The 15,706-nt window shown below is 45.2% G+C and overlaps 1 protein-coding gene across 1 annotated transcript; it reads left to right on the top strand.

Moving 5' to 3' along the window:
• Positions 1 to 3,169: 3,169 nt before the first annotated feature.
• On the top strand, positions 3,170 to 11,465 carry spsb1 (splA/ryanodine receptor domain and SOCS box containing 1). Its single transcript, XM_080497092.1, has 3 exons — positions 3,170 to 3,337; positions 7,568 to 8,453; positions 10,649 to 11,465. Exons 2-3 carry the CDS (start codon positions 7,760 to 7,762, stop codon positions 10,774 to 10,776), a joined length of 822 nt encoding a protein of 273 aa, XP_080353218.1. The 5' UTR covers positions 3,170 to 3,337; positions 7,568 to 7,759; the 3' UTR covers positions 10,777 to 11,465.
• The last annotated feature ends 4,241 nt before the right edge of the window (positions 11,466 to 15,706 follow it).

Genomic DNA, 15,706 nt, shown 5'->3' with positions numbered 1-15,706 from the left:
CCTCTGCTGTGTGTGTGTGTGTGTGGGGGGGGGGGGGGCATGAGATATCACCGAGCTCAGCACATTGCACCATCACCGCATGGGAAAATGGGATTTTCGCTGGGAGATGAGCTGAGGGGAAGGTAATTGAAGTCGCCGAGCTATGTTCCCCGCCGAGGATGTAAAACGAGCCGTATTACCTTCAGACGCCTCACACAGTGGACAAATAAGGTCATTTTGAAAAGTCCTGTTGGTTCCGGCCCGTGACGGTCTGAGAAATCAGATGCCAGATTTGAAAATATGCAGGAGGAGGAAGGAGGAGGAGGAGGAGGAGGAGGAGGAGGAAGAGGGCGCTCAATCAGCCCTCGGCCTATTGATACGGGCTAGTAGTTTTGCGATACCGCAAGATTTGGTATCGATCCGATACCCCGTAAATACACGGCCAGTATCATCAATACCGAGCCGATACCGATGCTTTTTAATATTCAAGGTTAACGCATCATTACATTGGTAAATCTGGATTAATTTTCATGACCTTTAAGTGTTTTTCTATGACTTTTCCTTTGGATTATTAATTTGTTAAACCTAGAACACAATTTGGGAAAGTTTATTAGTATATTACTATCATCATAAAACATTTTGTTCAAACAACGGTGACAAACGTAGGTATTGATGTCTGGATCGATCCGTCCGCTACCAACTCGCGCAAGATATTAGCTCATAATTCAGGACGAAGGCGCGCACGCACCCGCGAGCTTCCCGCCATTAAGAGTTTCCTCCCGAGGTTTATTGTTCTTCAGAAGTTTTGAGATGGACGGAGCACACCGGAGCGCGAGGCTGTGGATCTCGAGCAGGTGCTGTGAGTTCGTGAGGATCCACTAGATGGCAACGGTGCCTCAGAATTCCCGATTCTCAGTATTTAATCACTGGCTGGTGTCTGCACTGTGGAAGACGTGAGCAGTTTGTGCTCCTTTTGAGACGGGATTTGTTTTTAAATGATCATAAATGAACGACTGATTGTGGCTGCATGGTGCATCACCTTTGTTCACTCCAAATCAGCCATCAGTCAGAACCCCCCCCCCCCCCCCCCCCTCCCACACACACACACACACACACACCGGGTGTCAGCAGGGGGGAAGGCCTGTGATGGTGACTGTTGTCGACGACCTCCACTCATGTCGGCGTCACTCGCTGCTGCTTAAAGTGCGTGAGCGCGGCTCTGAATGCCTCGCTGTGTGAGTGCGCAGGCAGACGCCGGTCATATGGTGTCTCACGCGTGGAAATGATCAATTATGGCTCCTTTGAAATATCATATGCATGGCCTCAGGAGCGATCCATTAAAAAAAAAAAAACCTATTCAGAAAAACTGAAATATAAGATTGTTTTCTGGCATAGCATATGTAAAGCTATAAGAGAGCCCTTCATAGCCGATATCCTAAAGACAAATAAACACAACAATAAAGAACATAAAAGTGGGACACAAGGCAGTGAATGAACAGTGTTCAGCATGTCGGCCTCATTTAACCTGCAGTTTAGACGACATATGTTTAAAAGAGGATGCAGTCAAGTCAAGTGAGCTGGAAGAATAGAAAACGTCCCGACCCACGAAATGGGTGAAAATACTCTCATTGAACAAATGAATTTTTAAGAATTCACATTTTTGAAAGTGTGGAGCAAATAATGTTTGACATGTATATTTCTGACTCCCAAGTTCAGTCTCTGGCCTCCTCCACCACATGGTGGGATTTGCATATGTGCAAATACAGTTTAAAAAAATCTCTTCACCCCTCGTGTCAATAATACTTTTTTGTTTTTCACTCTTGTTTGATTTCCATCGGAATGTGATATCATTGGAAAGTAATCACAGTTTCCCCCAAACTGATTGATATCGACTCCAAAGAAGAATTTAACAGAAGGAAAACCTGTTTTGCGATGGAATTTCTTTTTTCTTGGTCTTGGTTTTTTTTTCTCATTCCACAAATGCTGCTCCAGACCATTTAGAACATAAAATAAACATCTTTGCAATGGTACAAGATAAGAGGGATTACCATTGTTACAACAAAAAACTATCTAAACACACATTTTCTTACTTTTCTTTACAGGATTTGTTTGTGACAACATTATCTGGTTTGATAAAACTGTCAACATTGCACTTTTGAAATGGTTATACCCTGTGGTGTAAAACAACACAGTTCCTTTTAAACTTTAACTGTTTTTTTCTCTCCCTGACCTACCTTTTCTTTTTAATAGTTTCTATTTTTTTCTGTAGCACTTTGTTTAAGTATTATTATTATCATTATTATTATTATTATTGTTGTTCTTCTTCTTATTATTATTATTGTCAACTAAGGATAGGGGTAGTTTCACCAGAGGAGGCCAGAATCAAAACAAAGGCAAAACAAACAGCAACAAAAAACAAACAGATTTAGGCTTTTAGTCTAGGATGGTGTTCAAATACAGTGAAATGGTTTCAGCCTATTCTTTTTTTTTTAGCTTGCATATCATGACAATTCAAAATACTATATAGGCCATAATATTGATTGTTTCCTGAACCTTCCTGTTCATGATGCACAATAACTTCCTGTTCAGAGTTGAAGTGTCTTTATGATCTCCAGTTTAAAGTTTTTACAGTCATTTTTAAGGCTGCACAGTAGTCGTGGTGAGCTCTGTCACCTCGCAAGTGAGAATGTCATATGGATGAATGGATGGATGGATGGATGAAAGTAATTCTTGACTTTTATTTTTCCATCTCCAGACCAGCTCTTGATAATTGTAGTTCACCTCTGGTAGAATAGCATTCACCTTTAGTTGAACGAATTATACAGTTTTTTAAACCGCAGAATAACGTCAAGAATTAAAGTCAACCTAAATCTAAAAAAAAAAACATCATTTAAAAACATTGGATATTGTTTCTCTCGTTCTGTCTTTTTTAAATGACATATCGAACACCGATAGTGTTAATCGACAAATCTGGAAACGTTTGTGAGAAATACGTGTAAGCGTGTGCACTGGTGCACAGATCTGGAAGGGGAAAAAAGAGCTTTAATCGAGCAGGAGGAAGCAGAAGCAAGCATGCGGTGCAGATGCATGGGCGCTGCTGGTGCCTGGCAGAGGCTGCAGCCGGCGGTGGGCGGGGCTAATCTGGAGCAGCAGCTGTGAGCGCGAGAGGCACGTGACCGGGGAGCGACGTTAGAGCGCAGCAGCCATCACTGTTTCACCTGATTCATGTCCACACTCGCACGGCGGCGGCGGCGGCGGAGGCTCCGGGCAAACACGCGTCCACGATGGAGTGAAGGCAGGTGAAGCCCGCGGAAGGTGTCCCCCGCTCCGGCCTGCCCGTGTCTCTCCTCTCCGGGAGGTGAGTTTTCCTCCGGGGCTTTTTTTCCCCCTCCTCTCTCCTCCTCCTCCTCCTGCTCCTCCACCCTCGTTCCGGGCTAGCAGCGCGGCTCCGGACTGCCGCTTGTTGTGTAACCGCCATCTCTCTGTCGGGTGTCAGTTAAGAAACGAAAAAAAGTGAAGTTTGGTTTCGTGGAAGCTGTTGAAACATCCCGTTGAGAGCGGAGGTGGAGGCCGGGGAGAGGACCGCTGGTCCCCCCCCCCTCTCCCCCTCCCCCCTCGGGGCCCCGGCTGCTAACGCGAGCATGAAGCTAACTGGCGGCTGGACGTGCCTCACGGGCCCGAACGCTCGTCGACGAGCAAACAACCGACACCTCCGGCTCACACTGGGCTTATTCACACTCTCTTTTTGGTGTGTGTTTCCTCCGTTAAAGCGGCTCCACGGTGGCGCTGGTCCAGCTTTGTGTGCAGCCTGGGCCCGGGTGGCTCCGCTCACAACAACAGGTCTGGTCGCATGTGAGCTGTCAGCCTCGACACACCACTTCATTTATCTGTTTGTGTTTACACGACCCCAAATAACACTGCTGTACGGAGACCACACATGTAGAGAGGTGGACTTACCTGGTCAGACTCGTCGATATGTCGTGTCTAAAACAAAGCTTCTCACATAATCGGCTTAGAGTAGACCTAAGCAGTGAATTTGATCAATGTCACTTCAATGCAAAAAACATTTTTTTTGTAATCATGTGCAGGAAGTATGAAAACGTACGTTTCCTTATGATAAACATGTCTCGCATATCTGCATGTTGCTTACTTTAAACCTGAAGGAAGTGTGCAAACACACACCCAGCACTGATTAGTTTCTGCTCACTTTTGTTTATTGGGCTGAGATTAAACTTTTTTTAATTAATGACTCTATGGCCAACCCAGCTGATCCCATCAGTTCTCAATCATGTCACCGGTGTGATATCTGCTTAAAGCCCCAAGTTTATTTCAGTCATATCATCCCATTTAGCTCTTAGATTTACTGATACTCTTGCACGCAAGGTTTTCACGTACAATTTGCAAAAACATTAGGTTTTAACGTCTTGTTAAAAGACACTTTGGCGTACAGCTTTTCTAGTATGACCCCCCCCATGTCATCCTCTGGCTGCTTTTATTCTGCTCAAAGCAAAACCTTGATTTCATTCGTGTCCTGTACTTGTTTTATTCACCTTTTGGGTTGCAGGAAGTTGAGGCCAATGTCAACTAACTGTGGAAAGATTCTCACAAGTCTAAAGACTTAAGACGCTGGTCCACAACCTTTTTTTCCCCTTAGTTTGCACAAAGTGCTTCAACAAAAGGCTCAAACACTTTGTCCAAAACACCGGTGATCAAGATCTGCTCTTGATTTCAACCACAGAATATGTCCGAACATGCGTGGGATGAATAATCTTTTGTATTTTGAAATACGGGGCTTGTTTGAACCACCGGTTCTGTGCACATTAAACTCCTTTAACAGACACCGTGTCCTTTTTCAAACTTGCACCTGAGCCCAAGCTGAATATTCATATTTAAGGCACTATGCTTTTATTAGATATTTCACTAGAGTGCTGAGGTGGACTTCAATCCTTCTCACATTATTTCCTCTTGAGGCCACACGTGTAAACTCGCCATTCGTGTTTCCTGCTGGGCGATAGACATTGTGTTGTGACCGGTGAGTCGGGTAAAACTGAATAAGTGAGCGTTATAATGGATGTCTACATGGTTCTGTTGTTACTTGGAGTCAGGTGTGTCCACAAAGACCAAGTATAACCTGTTAAACGTATTCAAAGAAAAACGGGGAATATACTACTGAAAGGTCAATTAAAATGGACTTCAGGGCGAGTCGGGCAGTTGTTAAATTCAGCAGCACGTTTGACGTTTGTGCTTCGGCAATGGAAGACTGTTTGGTAAACCTTGAACTTTCTGTTCTCAGCAGGTCAACAAACATGCTCGAGCTTCAGTTCAGGTGGGGTTGGTCTAAATTCAGCTTTACAATTGCAACAAGCCTCTTCTTGGCTCAGCAAGTCCAGTGAATCCTTCCTCTTGCATTTTAATCACCTCCCAAGGAACCCCCCCCAAGCGGCTCCGGTCCAGTTTCCAGCCTGACAACCCCCCCCCCCTCTCTCAGCGCCTCTGCCACAGGGAGGAGGAATGGTACGATCCTGGCTTGGAGTGTGCAAATTAACATGTTTCACTCTCCCTGAATGCCGGACAGCCATTGAAAAGGAGATTGTTTACATTCAGATGCTGGCCACCCGCTGCCTGCTTTTTCTTCCCTCCTGTTTTCCGATCACTGAAGAGACATGACCCATTTAAATGGTTGTTTACTTGCATTAGATAAAGAGCCAAAGCACTGCTCAATGAACTCTTGTCTACAATTCAATTAGAGTGGCCTTCCCAGCAGCAGTTTTCCACGTTGCACAATGTCCCTCCACAGCCGGGCTGCAACGCAGGCAGAACGGGGAGGACCTGTTGGCAACGGCACCTGCACTTTCACAAAGTCCAGACGGGGATCCTTGCTTCATTTTCAGAGTATCTCACCGCTCTTGGGGAAAGTTGGGCCCCACTTACAGGACGTTTCAAGTGAAAACGTATCGTTGTTGCATTTCCGTTTTAGAAAAGGTTCGTATTTACACAGCAACTTCTTGAACACGGCGTCCCTTTAAGTGGAACTACCGAAAATTGAGTAGGTTTCCTGTGGGGCCACAAGTGTGTGCTTTTTAAAAAAAAATTAAACCACAAGTACAAAGAGCAATGTGCTCTAAACCTTAACAATGGCGAGTTTGCCGTCATTCGTATAGACGGACGACAAAGTTGGATTCTTATCACGGTGACTGTCGACTATAAAACCTTTTTGTAAAAGTTCCACCTTGGGAGCAGTTTAAAAAAAGTTTTCAGCATCGTTTATTTCATTTATTGATGAAATAGCAACTTTTTGAATGAAACGTACACATATTGGTTGCTGCTCTGGTGTTTTTCACTTTTTTTAACGTACTAGTCAAGTGTGGAGAGTTTGTGTTGTTCTGATTGGGATCTGTCCTGTTTTGAACTGGAATGTTATCAGCAGTAGCTTAAAAAAAAAGGGTTATGCACATAATTCCAGACCCAATCACTTGGCTCCAGGAACACATCATACTGTGTGTTTACTCTAATATGCGTAGAGCTCTGAGCGCCGTATGGATCCAGCAGTCAATGGACGGATCTATGTAGTGTGTCTCTATCGACGAGGCCTCATCCAGAGTCTCTGACGTCGTTTGTAGGTCGACTGTCGTCACGTCAAGATGGACGGTCGTAGACGGCGCATGTTGACCGTCACTTAGTTCACATCTGGAAAATTCTCATCATGCAAATTGAATTAGTGAAGCACAGTCCGATCACGCGGTTGTTTGTTCCTGCTCTACCTTTAGCCCAGTTAGGTTACTCAACAACAAAGTCGGAGGGTATTCTGCAAAGATTTGGGAGAGTTATGTCACGTTTAATTTAATTTTAAGTCATGGATTATTACAGCTGGTATGAAATTTGCGGAGAATGTAGGGTATTGTTTTCAGTAGTCGGCCCGTACACAATGATTCAGTGCAAACATAAATGGGGCTTGCGGTGTTTTCATGGTGAACTCTCACATGATGGCCTCGTCTCTTCCTAAAGGCTGCACACACCACCTAATACTTGTAGATTATTAAATATTGAGTGGTTGGCGTTCAGTCTGGCTTCAGAAGTAGGTCAGTTTACTCTGTTCATTGTCCGTCCGTCTGTTTGACTTTTGAGTGACAGAAACTTGTTTGGCCCGTATTTCTTGGTTTTCTCAACTTCTCAGGGGAACGAGTCGGAAGTAAAACGAGACCAGACCGTGTTGAGACCGCGTTCAGCTTGAGATCAAGTTGAGATTAAACGGATCATGACGACCTTTACAATCGTCACTATCAAGGCTTCCTACTGGTTTTGATGGTTATCACTTTGAGTCTGTTCCGGTTGATGTTTCAGTGTCACAGGATACTGGCGTCTTTGTTTAGGACGCTGGGGGGAAAAAGGCACGTTTTGAAGCAGCTGAATTCCCCTGCAGCTCATAAGTGACGGGTGAAGTGACTGAAATCAACTTTCCTAATGTACCGTCGTATATTTAGAAAATGATGTGAGATGATAACGGCTGATGTAAGAGGTCATGGGGATGATGAGCTAGCGTTGATCTACACAGTCAAACCTTATGCCGTATTTGTTTTCTCTCTTCCAGTGTCTCCAGTAAGACTCCGAACTCTCGCTCCTCCCTTGTTGGCTGACGTAGGAGGACGAACGCGCTTTTTCTGAGATCGCTGCAAGCGCCGTGGAGGAGAGGGCCCGCGGCTGATTTACTCCCCCCATTTATCTGAAAGGAGGTGGGGGGGAGGAAGAGGGGGAAGAGGAAGCGGCTATACCCACCTGGAGCATGGGGCAGAAAGTCCCAGGTGGCATCAAAACCATTGATATGCGGGATCCGGCTTTCAGCCCCCTGAAGTTGGAGCTCCAGGCCCTGAGTCACACCAAGCCGTCGCGACTGGACCTGCTCCTGGACATGCCGCCCGCCGGCGCCGACGTCCAGGTCCAGCACTCCTGGAACAACGACGACCGCTCCCTCAACATCTTCGTCAAGGACGACAACAAGCTGGTGTTCCACCGGCACCCGGTGGCGCAGAGCACGGACGCCATCCGCGGCCGCGTCGGCTACACGCGGGGACTGCACGTGTGGGAGATCAGCTGGGCCATGCGCCAGAGGGGCACGCACGCCGTGGTGGGCGTGGCGACCAGCGACGCGCCGCTGCATTCGGTGGGCTACACGGCCCTGGTGGGGAGCAACGCAGAGTCGTGGGGCTGGGACCTGTGCAGGAGTAAACTCTACCACGACGGCAAGAACCACCCGGGGAAGACCTACCCCGCCTTCCTCGACCCGGACGACACTTTTATTATCCCAGACTCCCTCCTGGTGGTCCTGGACATGGACGAGGGGACGCTGGGTTACATTGTGGACGGACATTATTTAGGAGTGGCTTTCAGAGGCCTTAAGGGCAGGAAGCTGTACCCGATTGTGAGTGCCGTGTGGGGACACTGTGAAATTCGTATCCGGTACATAAATGGGCTCGATCGTAAGTATGAACTTTTAATGTTTCTAATGCTGCTAGAGTTCTTCCCCCTCTGCAGCTTGTGTGCCGTCACCGTGTCCCACAATCCAGTAGAGAGCTATTGAAGCAATAAGTGATTCCGCGGTTCCATGGCAACGATTTCAGGTGAAAGTGGAAAACCCTTGGTGCCTTTTGGGCGTCCGACTGGAGCCACTGGCAACTCAACTTTATGAAAACTTCTCCCAAGGTGGAATTTTTCCAAAAAGCTCCGTCTCTCGTAGAATTCGGAAGCGCTGTGCCTGTGCAGCCCCCCCCCCGCGGGCTTGGTAGATATTTCTTCTGCACATGCGTGTGTAGATGGACAATAAGAATATTGTTTCCTCCATCGTGTCACGACTCCCAGTCTATAGTCTCCTGGGACTTGGTACTTTTATTTTGACAGTCGCCATACTAACAATCCACTAGAATGTCCGTGGTTATAGCCTGTTGTTCTTTGTGCGTCTGTATGACACACGCTCATCTTTTCACCACATTATGCAAGTAGGAGCCACAGTGAAAAGTTTGGACACCATAACGCCACACTATTCGTATTCAGACCTCACAGTACGGATTACTTAGAAACTACTATTTAAGTGTTTGATTTTTTTTTTTGGTTTTATCTTAAAGAAAAAGATTGGAGAAATGTTCCAGTCTTCAGACGACTTCAGACTGTCTGGAAGCTGATTTAATAGCTTTAAATGAAAAGGCTGTTTGTGTTCTCCACTCACTACTTTCTTTTTTTTTTTCTTTCCTCGTATCAGATCGGTGTCACCGTCCCGGTTTTAGCAAGCGGTGCAAATAGTCTCCCTGTAAACTGCTCTGGCTCATCATTAACTGTACTCTGGCTTAGTTTTCAAGCTCTGGTGCCGTTTCATGAATGTTAATCCAAAAACACAAGCTTCTTGTCTGCCCCCCCCCCAAAAAAAAAGCAAGATAACTCCAATTGGATTAAGCCTGGTTCTTCCTTGTTGAAAGGCTCATGAGCTCTGAATGAGGAAACATGGGTGCTTATCAAAACATGTTCTATCCACATGTCCCAAGTGCTCTGTGCTCATTACATTTTTATGTTCTGCTCAGATCCTCGACCTAGTTTAGACTTGTGCGAAAAGCCCCGCTTCTGGTTCTGTGACGTGTGTGTGAAGCCTGCGAGTTTCTTTACTCGCCACTACAGCAACTTGGTCCAAAACACCAGATTAGAGTAAATGTAAACTGGCCCAGGAGAGTTTCAGGACCAGGACCTGTTTGAAATAAGCTCCTATGCTACATTTTAAGTGTAAGCTGATGAAATGTTTTTCGATTACACGAAATAAGAGTAAAACGTGTCGTGATTGTGCAGCTTTGACGCTCCAACCACGTTGGAAAGATGTGCACCAGGAGGTGAGGAGAATTCTGCTGAATCGTCAAATTATAGTTCCAGCTCCGCAGAAACGCCGCCCATATAATTGAAACATGTGACACTTATTGACTCGATGGTTTTTAAGCTTTGCTCACACGTGTAAAACTGCTTGATATTTGATCCTCCGATAGCTTCAGTATTGGTAAATGATAAAAAAAATAAAACTGCAATATTTTACTACTTTTCTCCAAAGGTTAAAAAAAAAAGGAGCTGATTGAAGAAGTGAAGCCCAGACATGGCGTCAGACAGTATTTACTAGCCTTCCTCAGGAGGCCAGACGTGAACAAGGACGTGTTTTCTGTCTGGAAACTGCATGTCTGATGCACCGAAGCACTTCTTTCCCCACGAGCGCAGCACAAAAAAACCATAAAGGCCTTGAGACGTTCTCAAAACCACACTGATGTTAAACACATAAAATGCACCAAAACCACTTTTTTTTTCTTTTCTTTTTTAAAGGCGAGGACAAACCTTTTAGTTACTTGCCGCTACCCGTACTTGATGAACTGCCGTGCCTTTAGCATGTAGCATCTCTTTAGCATGTAGCATCTCTTTAGCATGTAGCACCGCTTGGAGCCGCTATATTAATGCGCGACATCGCACCAACTCCGCTGGTCCAGATGTCTCTGGTGAGGAAGTTGCTGGTGTCTTACGAACAAGATTTCACCTCTTGAATTTTTGCTTTTCTCTCAGAACATAATTCTTACTTTTGCAATTCTCTAATATCAAAGAAACAGCGTTCCTGACTCCTCTCTCTCTCTCTCTCCCTCTCCCTCCCTCCCTGCAGCTGAACCTCTCTCTCTGATGGACCTGTGTCGGCGTTCGGTGAGGGTGGCGTTGGGACGGGACCGCCTGAGTGAAATCCATAGACTGCCCCTGCCGGCTTCCCTCAAGAACTACCTGCTGTACCAATGACGACGCCGACCGTCGGCACACGCTCCTCCCCCCCCCCACTCCCCCACACTCCCTCCTTCCTCTCACGCTTCTAACTTTATGAATTCAGGAAACACTGAGCACTATGCACACGCTGGTCCTGTCGGCGCTGCGATGGCGGCGGCGCCCGGCCTCCAGTTTTTAGTCAGACACGTGATCAGCATCTCTCCTGAGACCTCCAATCATTTCCAAATGAAATTGTACTGAAACTGCAGCTTGAGGAAATTTTTTTTTTTTTAAATGTTTTGCAGTGCCAGTGTCTTACCACAAGGTGGCAGCACGCACACGTCAGCTAGTCCATCAGTGAGCAGTGGGTTGTTTTTTTTTTTTTTTTAAATATCAGGATTTTTAATGGGTAAGTCAGAGGAGGTGCTGATCAGAGAGCCTGCGGCGCAGCGTGAACGGACGCTCTGCACTCTCAGGTTTCTCCGTCCCGCCACCCGGCAGGAGGTTTTAACGGAAAGGTAATGTCACTGTGATTTATTTGTAGCATGCATCTGCAGGAAGTTTTTAATTCTCCCAATACAGTCACGTCGCCTATGATTTGGTCCCTCACGCTTTTCTGCAGTGCCGTAGTTTCCAAACGCGCCGTCGAGGCCCGAGGGCGCGTTTCTTAACCAATCGAACTGGTTTCCCTGACCGGGCTGAAGTGCTGCTGCTGCAGCGGCTTAGCAGACCACCATCCGGGGGGAGGAGGGGGGGAGGGGGGCATGTTGGTGCCTAAATCAGCAACATTTGGGATTTTTAAAGCAAAACATAATTCTTTTTTTAAAATTTCACAAAGACAATCCACAAAGTGCTGCACATGTATAATTAACGGTCAGATTGCCAACATATTGTCCAATGCCATATCCTAGACCTGTTGACTTTAATATTTTTGTTCGTTTGTTTTTTTAAACGTGCAGACGTGGTCGGCGTCCGGCACTCAGCCGGACGCGAGCGCACTGCGACTCCTTACTTCTCCTTGCTTGCAGCTTCCACTTTATTTGTATTCCTTGTTGTAGATTTGTTTGTATCAATTAAAGATTATTTCAAATGATCTGTGGTCCACGTGGTTTTAATGCCGCCGCCTTTGACGGTCCAGTGCAGCGTCAGACCTTTGTTTTTGACCTCGGTGACAATCGTGACCTTTTTAGTGTCCTGCTCCACTCGTCCAGACCTTTTACTGATCCTGCTACTTGTTTTTATACTTGGCTAGCATGTTGACTATTGGAAGGATCTGTCCAGGTAAACGTCGTGTCAAAGCTCAACATTTCAGTTCGGGGCGCCACATGCAGCCCAATTTCATCCCGAGTTGGTCCGGCTGGTTAAAATATTGCCATAACCTTTTTAAATTTAAACTTTCACGGTTTATCTTGTGGTCACCAAACTATTAGTAACCAAAATGATGACGATCTCAACGTGAAGCCAAGTTTAATGAACTAAAATACAGTTAAATGTCAAACTTCTACAATTTCTGCATTTTTTTAAAAATGTTTTTACAAACTCATGGCTTTGAAACTACTGCTAGTTTGCTCACAATGATCTCGTGTTGTGTCTGCTTAAGAGATTCATTTGAGAAAAAAAAAGAAAAATCAATGTTTTTAACACTTTGCTTGATGGTCTCGGGGCCAGACTGGCGCCCCCTGCTGGTCGGTTTGGGCCCACGGGCCTCAGGTTCGACACTCCGGCTGGAAGAGAAGGAAGACATGAAGGCGACCGACTCCTGAAAGTTTCTCTGGTCATGAATTAATTCAAACATCAAGTTTTCCTGCCCCCCCCCCCCCCCCTCCTCCTGTTTTAGTTCTACCTGACGTGACTCGGTGTGCAAACAAACACTAACTTTGACTCTTAATTGGACTTTTTCATGTGTTTTCACCCTGAAGATCGATGGAGGAGGAGGAGGGGGGGGGGGGGGGGTTGTGTGTTCTGGGTCATCGTCACTTTGTCAGGGTCCACGGGGACGAACCGCTTCACCGCGTTGCCAACAGCTCTACTTTCTCACGTCCGATTGTTGGTCGTTACTTTTATGACCAGATAAGCTGCACTTTAGTCGTCAGTGTGGAGAGGTCGGTGACCTTGTGCGGCTGGATAAGGGCCCTTATCAGGCGGGGGTGGGGGGGGCGGGGGGGGGTAACCTCAATACTCCCGTGTTGCGTTTCACACAAACCAGCTTATTTTTGCTGCAAGACTTTGACATAACAAGGGAGTTATGATGCTTTACGTAACGGGCAGAAGCCAAACTAGAACATCAGACTGAACCAGAAGTTAATAAGCAACAAGTTTGTTTATTTGTTTTTTGTTCTTTTAACTGTTTATTAAATCAGAGAATGAGCTCACGGGTAACCAGAGTATAAGAAATATAAACTCCATGTACCAGTTGTTCCAGTAGCTAAATGGCTTCAGACGGTGAATATTGACACACACACACAGGAATCGAACTCAAAATATGTCAATCGGCTCCTCAACTGGATCCTTGACGCTGTAAACACGAACAAACTCGTCTGGATCTCGGTTAGAAGGTTTACAAGTGTTTGCATGAGTCCCCGGAGAGCCGCACTTCCTCCTGATAAAGCAACGTTTCCTGGTATTCCTTGTTTGTGATTAAGGCTGCAGGGAGGGGGGGGGGGGGGGGGGGTAAACACTCCTTGCCTCACGGTTAGAGTGTATCTGGGACGAGTCGAGACATTTAGGGCGTGAAGTTTGCATGTTTTTCCTTGTGTTTACGTTCCTGTTTCCTCCCGCAGGCCAATAACAGGAAAATCAGGTTGACTGCTATAAGTGTGTGTGTGTGTGTGTGTGTGTATGTGTGTGGGTGTGTGTGTGTACACATAATGTATAATGTCTTTAAATGTCTAGAGGTCATTATAAACTGTCCAGGTTACAATACAAAATGTAAATTTACAGGATAAGATAACGCAACTTTCTTCATTTGCCAGAATTTAACGCACTGAAGTATTCAAAATGATCATTATATTGTTAAAATGTGTATAATAAAACATTCTTTGGGGGGGTTAATTTCCCAATTTTCCATTAAAATGTATTCCATGCTGAGATTTATTTGTCATTTTCTCTCATAGTTGTTTGATTTTTCTTGATAATTTTGAGAGACTATGAACATTTTCATCAACCGACTTCATTTTAAAAAGATATCACACTTTACCACCCCGGCTCACTGCAGGTGAAACGTGGCCTCCTGAACTACAAGGAGTTTTGACACTGTTGCTTTAAACCAGTCGCCTGGACACGAGGGTTTTGTTTCGTTTTTGATCACTGAAAGTAGTTCTGAGGAGCAAAACAAGGGGAGGGAAATATTCCTCGAGCCGTGAGGAACAAACTTGTCGCTGCAGGTTTCATCTTTGGTCACTTGGTGTCAGCATCTTCTAAAACCCTCTCTGGGCTGACACCGTGAGACCCAGAGGAAGTTAAATATACTCTAATTACACCTGGACGGCTCACCGGGAAGGCAAACTGATTAGTGCCCGATGCTTATTTTTAGACTTTCTGGGGAAATCGTAGTGAGAGAAACTGATGCATCATTGTATTGAGTGTCGACAGAGATTATTACATGGATCAAACACATTTCAGTCCAGGGGCCAATTTCCTCTTGAGACGGCGTTACCGGCAAAATAGTGCCATAATAACCTTTAAAATCAAACTTTAAACGTTTGTCTTTATCGTAGCGCGGAGTATACGTAATGAAAATGTCTATATTTGAACAAAAACCAAACAATTCCTATGAAAAATGACAGTTTAATGATGTAAAATACAGAGAAATGTAAAACAAAACTGCTGCATTATGTATGATTTTTACAAAATGCATGTATTGGAAGCTAGAAAAAAAAATCTTATTTTTTAAACGTCTACAATTGACTTGGTGCAGGGGGTTCGCAGCCTCTTGCAGGTTGGTTTGGGCCCTCAGGCTTTATGTTGGACAGCCCAGGACCAGACGAAGTCGAGTACATTTGGTGCCTAAACACTGTTTTGACAGATCAACACATTTCTGCCTCGGGCTGACGGGAGGAGGCTGAAGCTCCTGTCTCCTCTCAAGCTCATAATAACAATTTTAACGGGCACGGTGCCAGATTTTCCCCGTCAAGAGAACCTGAGGCATTTGTGCTACACATGTTGTTGTCGGGTTTTTTTCCTATGTCTGCATGACTGACTGAATGTGGAAAAACAAACCTTCTGCTGCGACAGGAAGTCATAAATGTTAGATAATAGATAAAAAAAAAGTTTACAGCACAACATGTACCGCAGCACCACATGATGACCTCTGAGTTTATTTCCATTTATCACAAATACACTATATGTAATTTTATAGCGTAAAAGCCTAAAGAGTGGATTTGCTCCAGACTTACAATGCGGACGACGTAAGCCATTAAAGTCGAGACGTTTCATAGTGACCAGACTTCGTCAGTCGACCACGTCAAGTCCCATTCATTTGATATTTTACTCTTTATTCAACTGATACAGTTTTGTTTCTATTTCAATGTGACTATTTAGACAAAGTCCCATTGAGAGAAAAAAAAAATCTTATTTCTCTTTCCTCCTCATCTGGCTGCGTTAAGAGCACCTCTGCAGTTATTGTGTTTTTTTTGTGTTCGCTGTGCTTTTCAAAGGTTATTTTTCTATATACAGTATACATATACCTTTTCGCTGTCCTCGTTGTTGTTTTTTTTGCCTTTTTGGGTTAGTGATGTGTCTTATGGGTACTTTGTGCATCTATCTCTGTGGGATTATATGGTTTGTGCCTCTCAGTGTTGTCTGTGTGTCAGTTGTTGTGTCTCTTATGCACATCTCGTGATGTTTTTGTGTTGTTTTGTGAGCATTGTGCTCTGCTTTGGCCGTGTTGTGTCTCTTTACAGCCCTCGCCCCCTTTGGTTTCCTTCTTCAACACTCATGGCCATGAGAGTACGGCAAAGTGAGATTT

This window comes from Blennius ocellaris (assembly GCF_963422515.1).
Source record: "Blennius ocellaris genome assembly, chromosome: 5".
Lineage (NCBI taxonomy): Eukaryota > Metazoa > Chordata > Actinopteri > Blenniiformes > Blenniidae > Blennius > Blennius ocellaris.
This window is presented reverse-complemented; position numbering and strand designations above follow the sequence as displayed.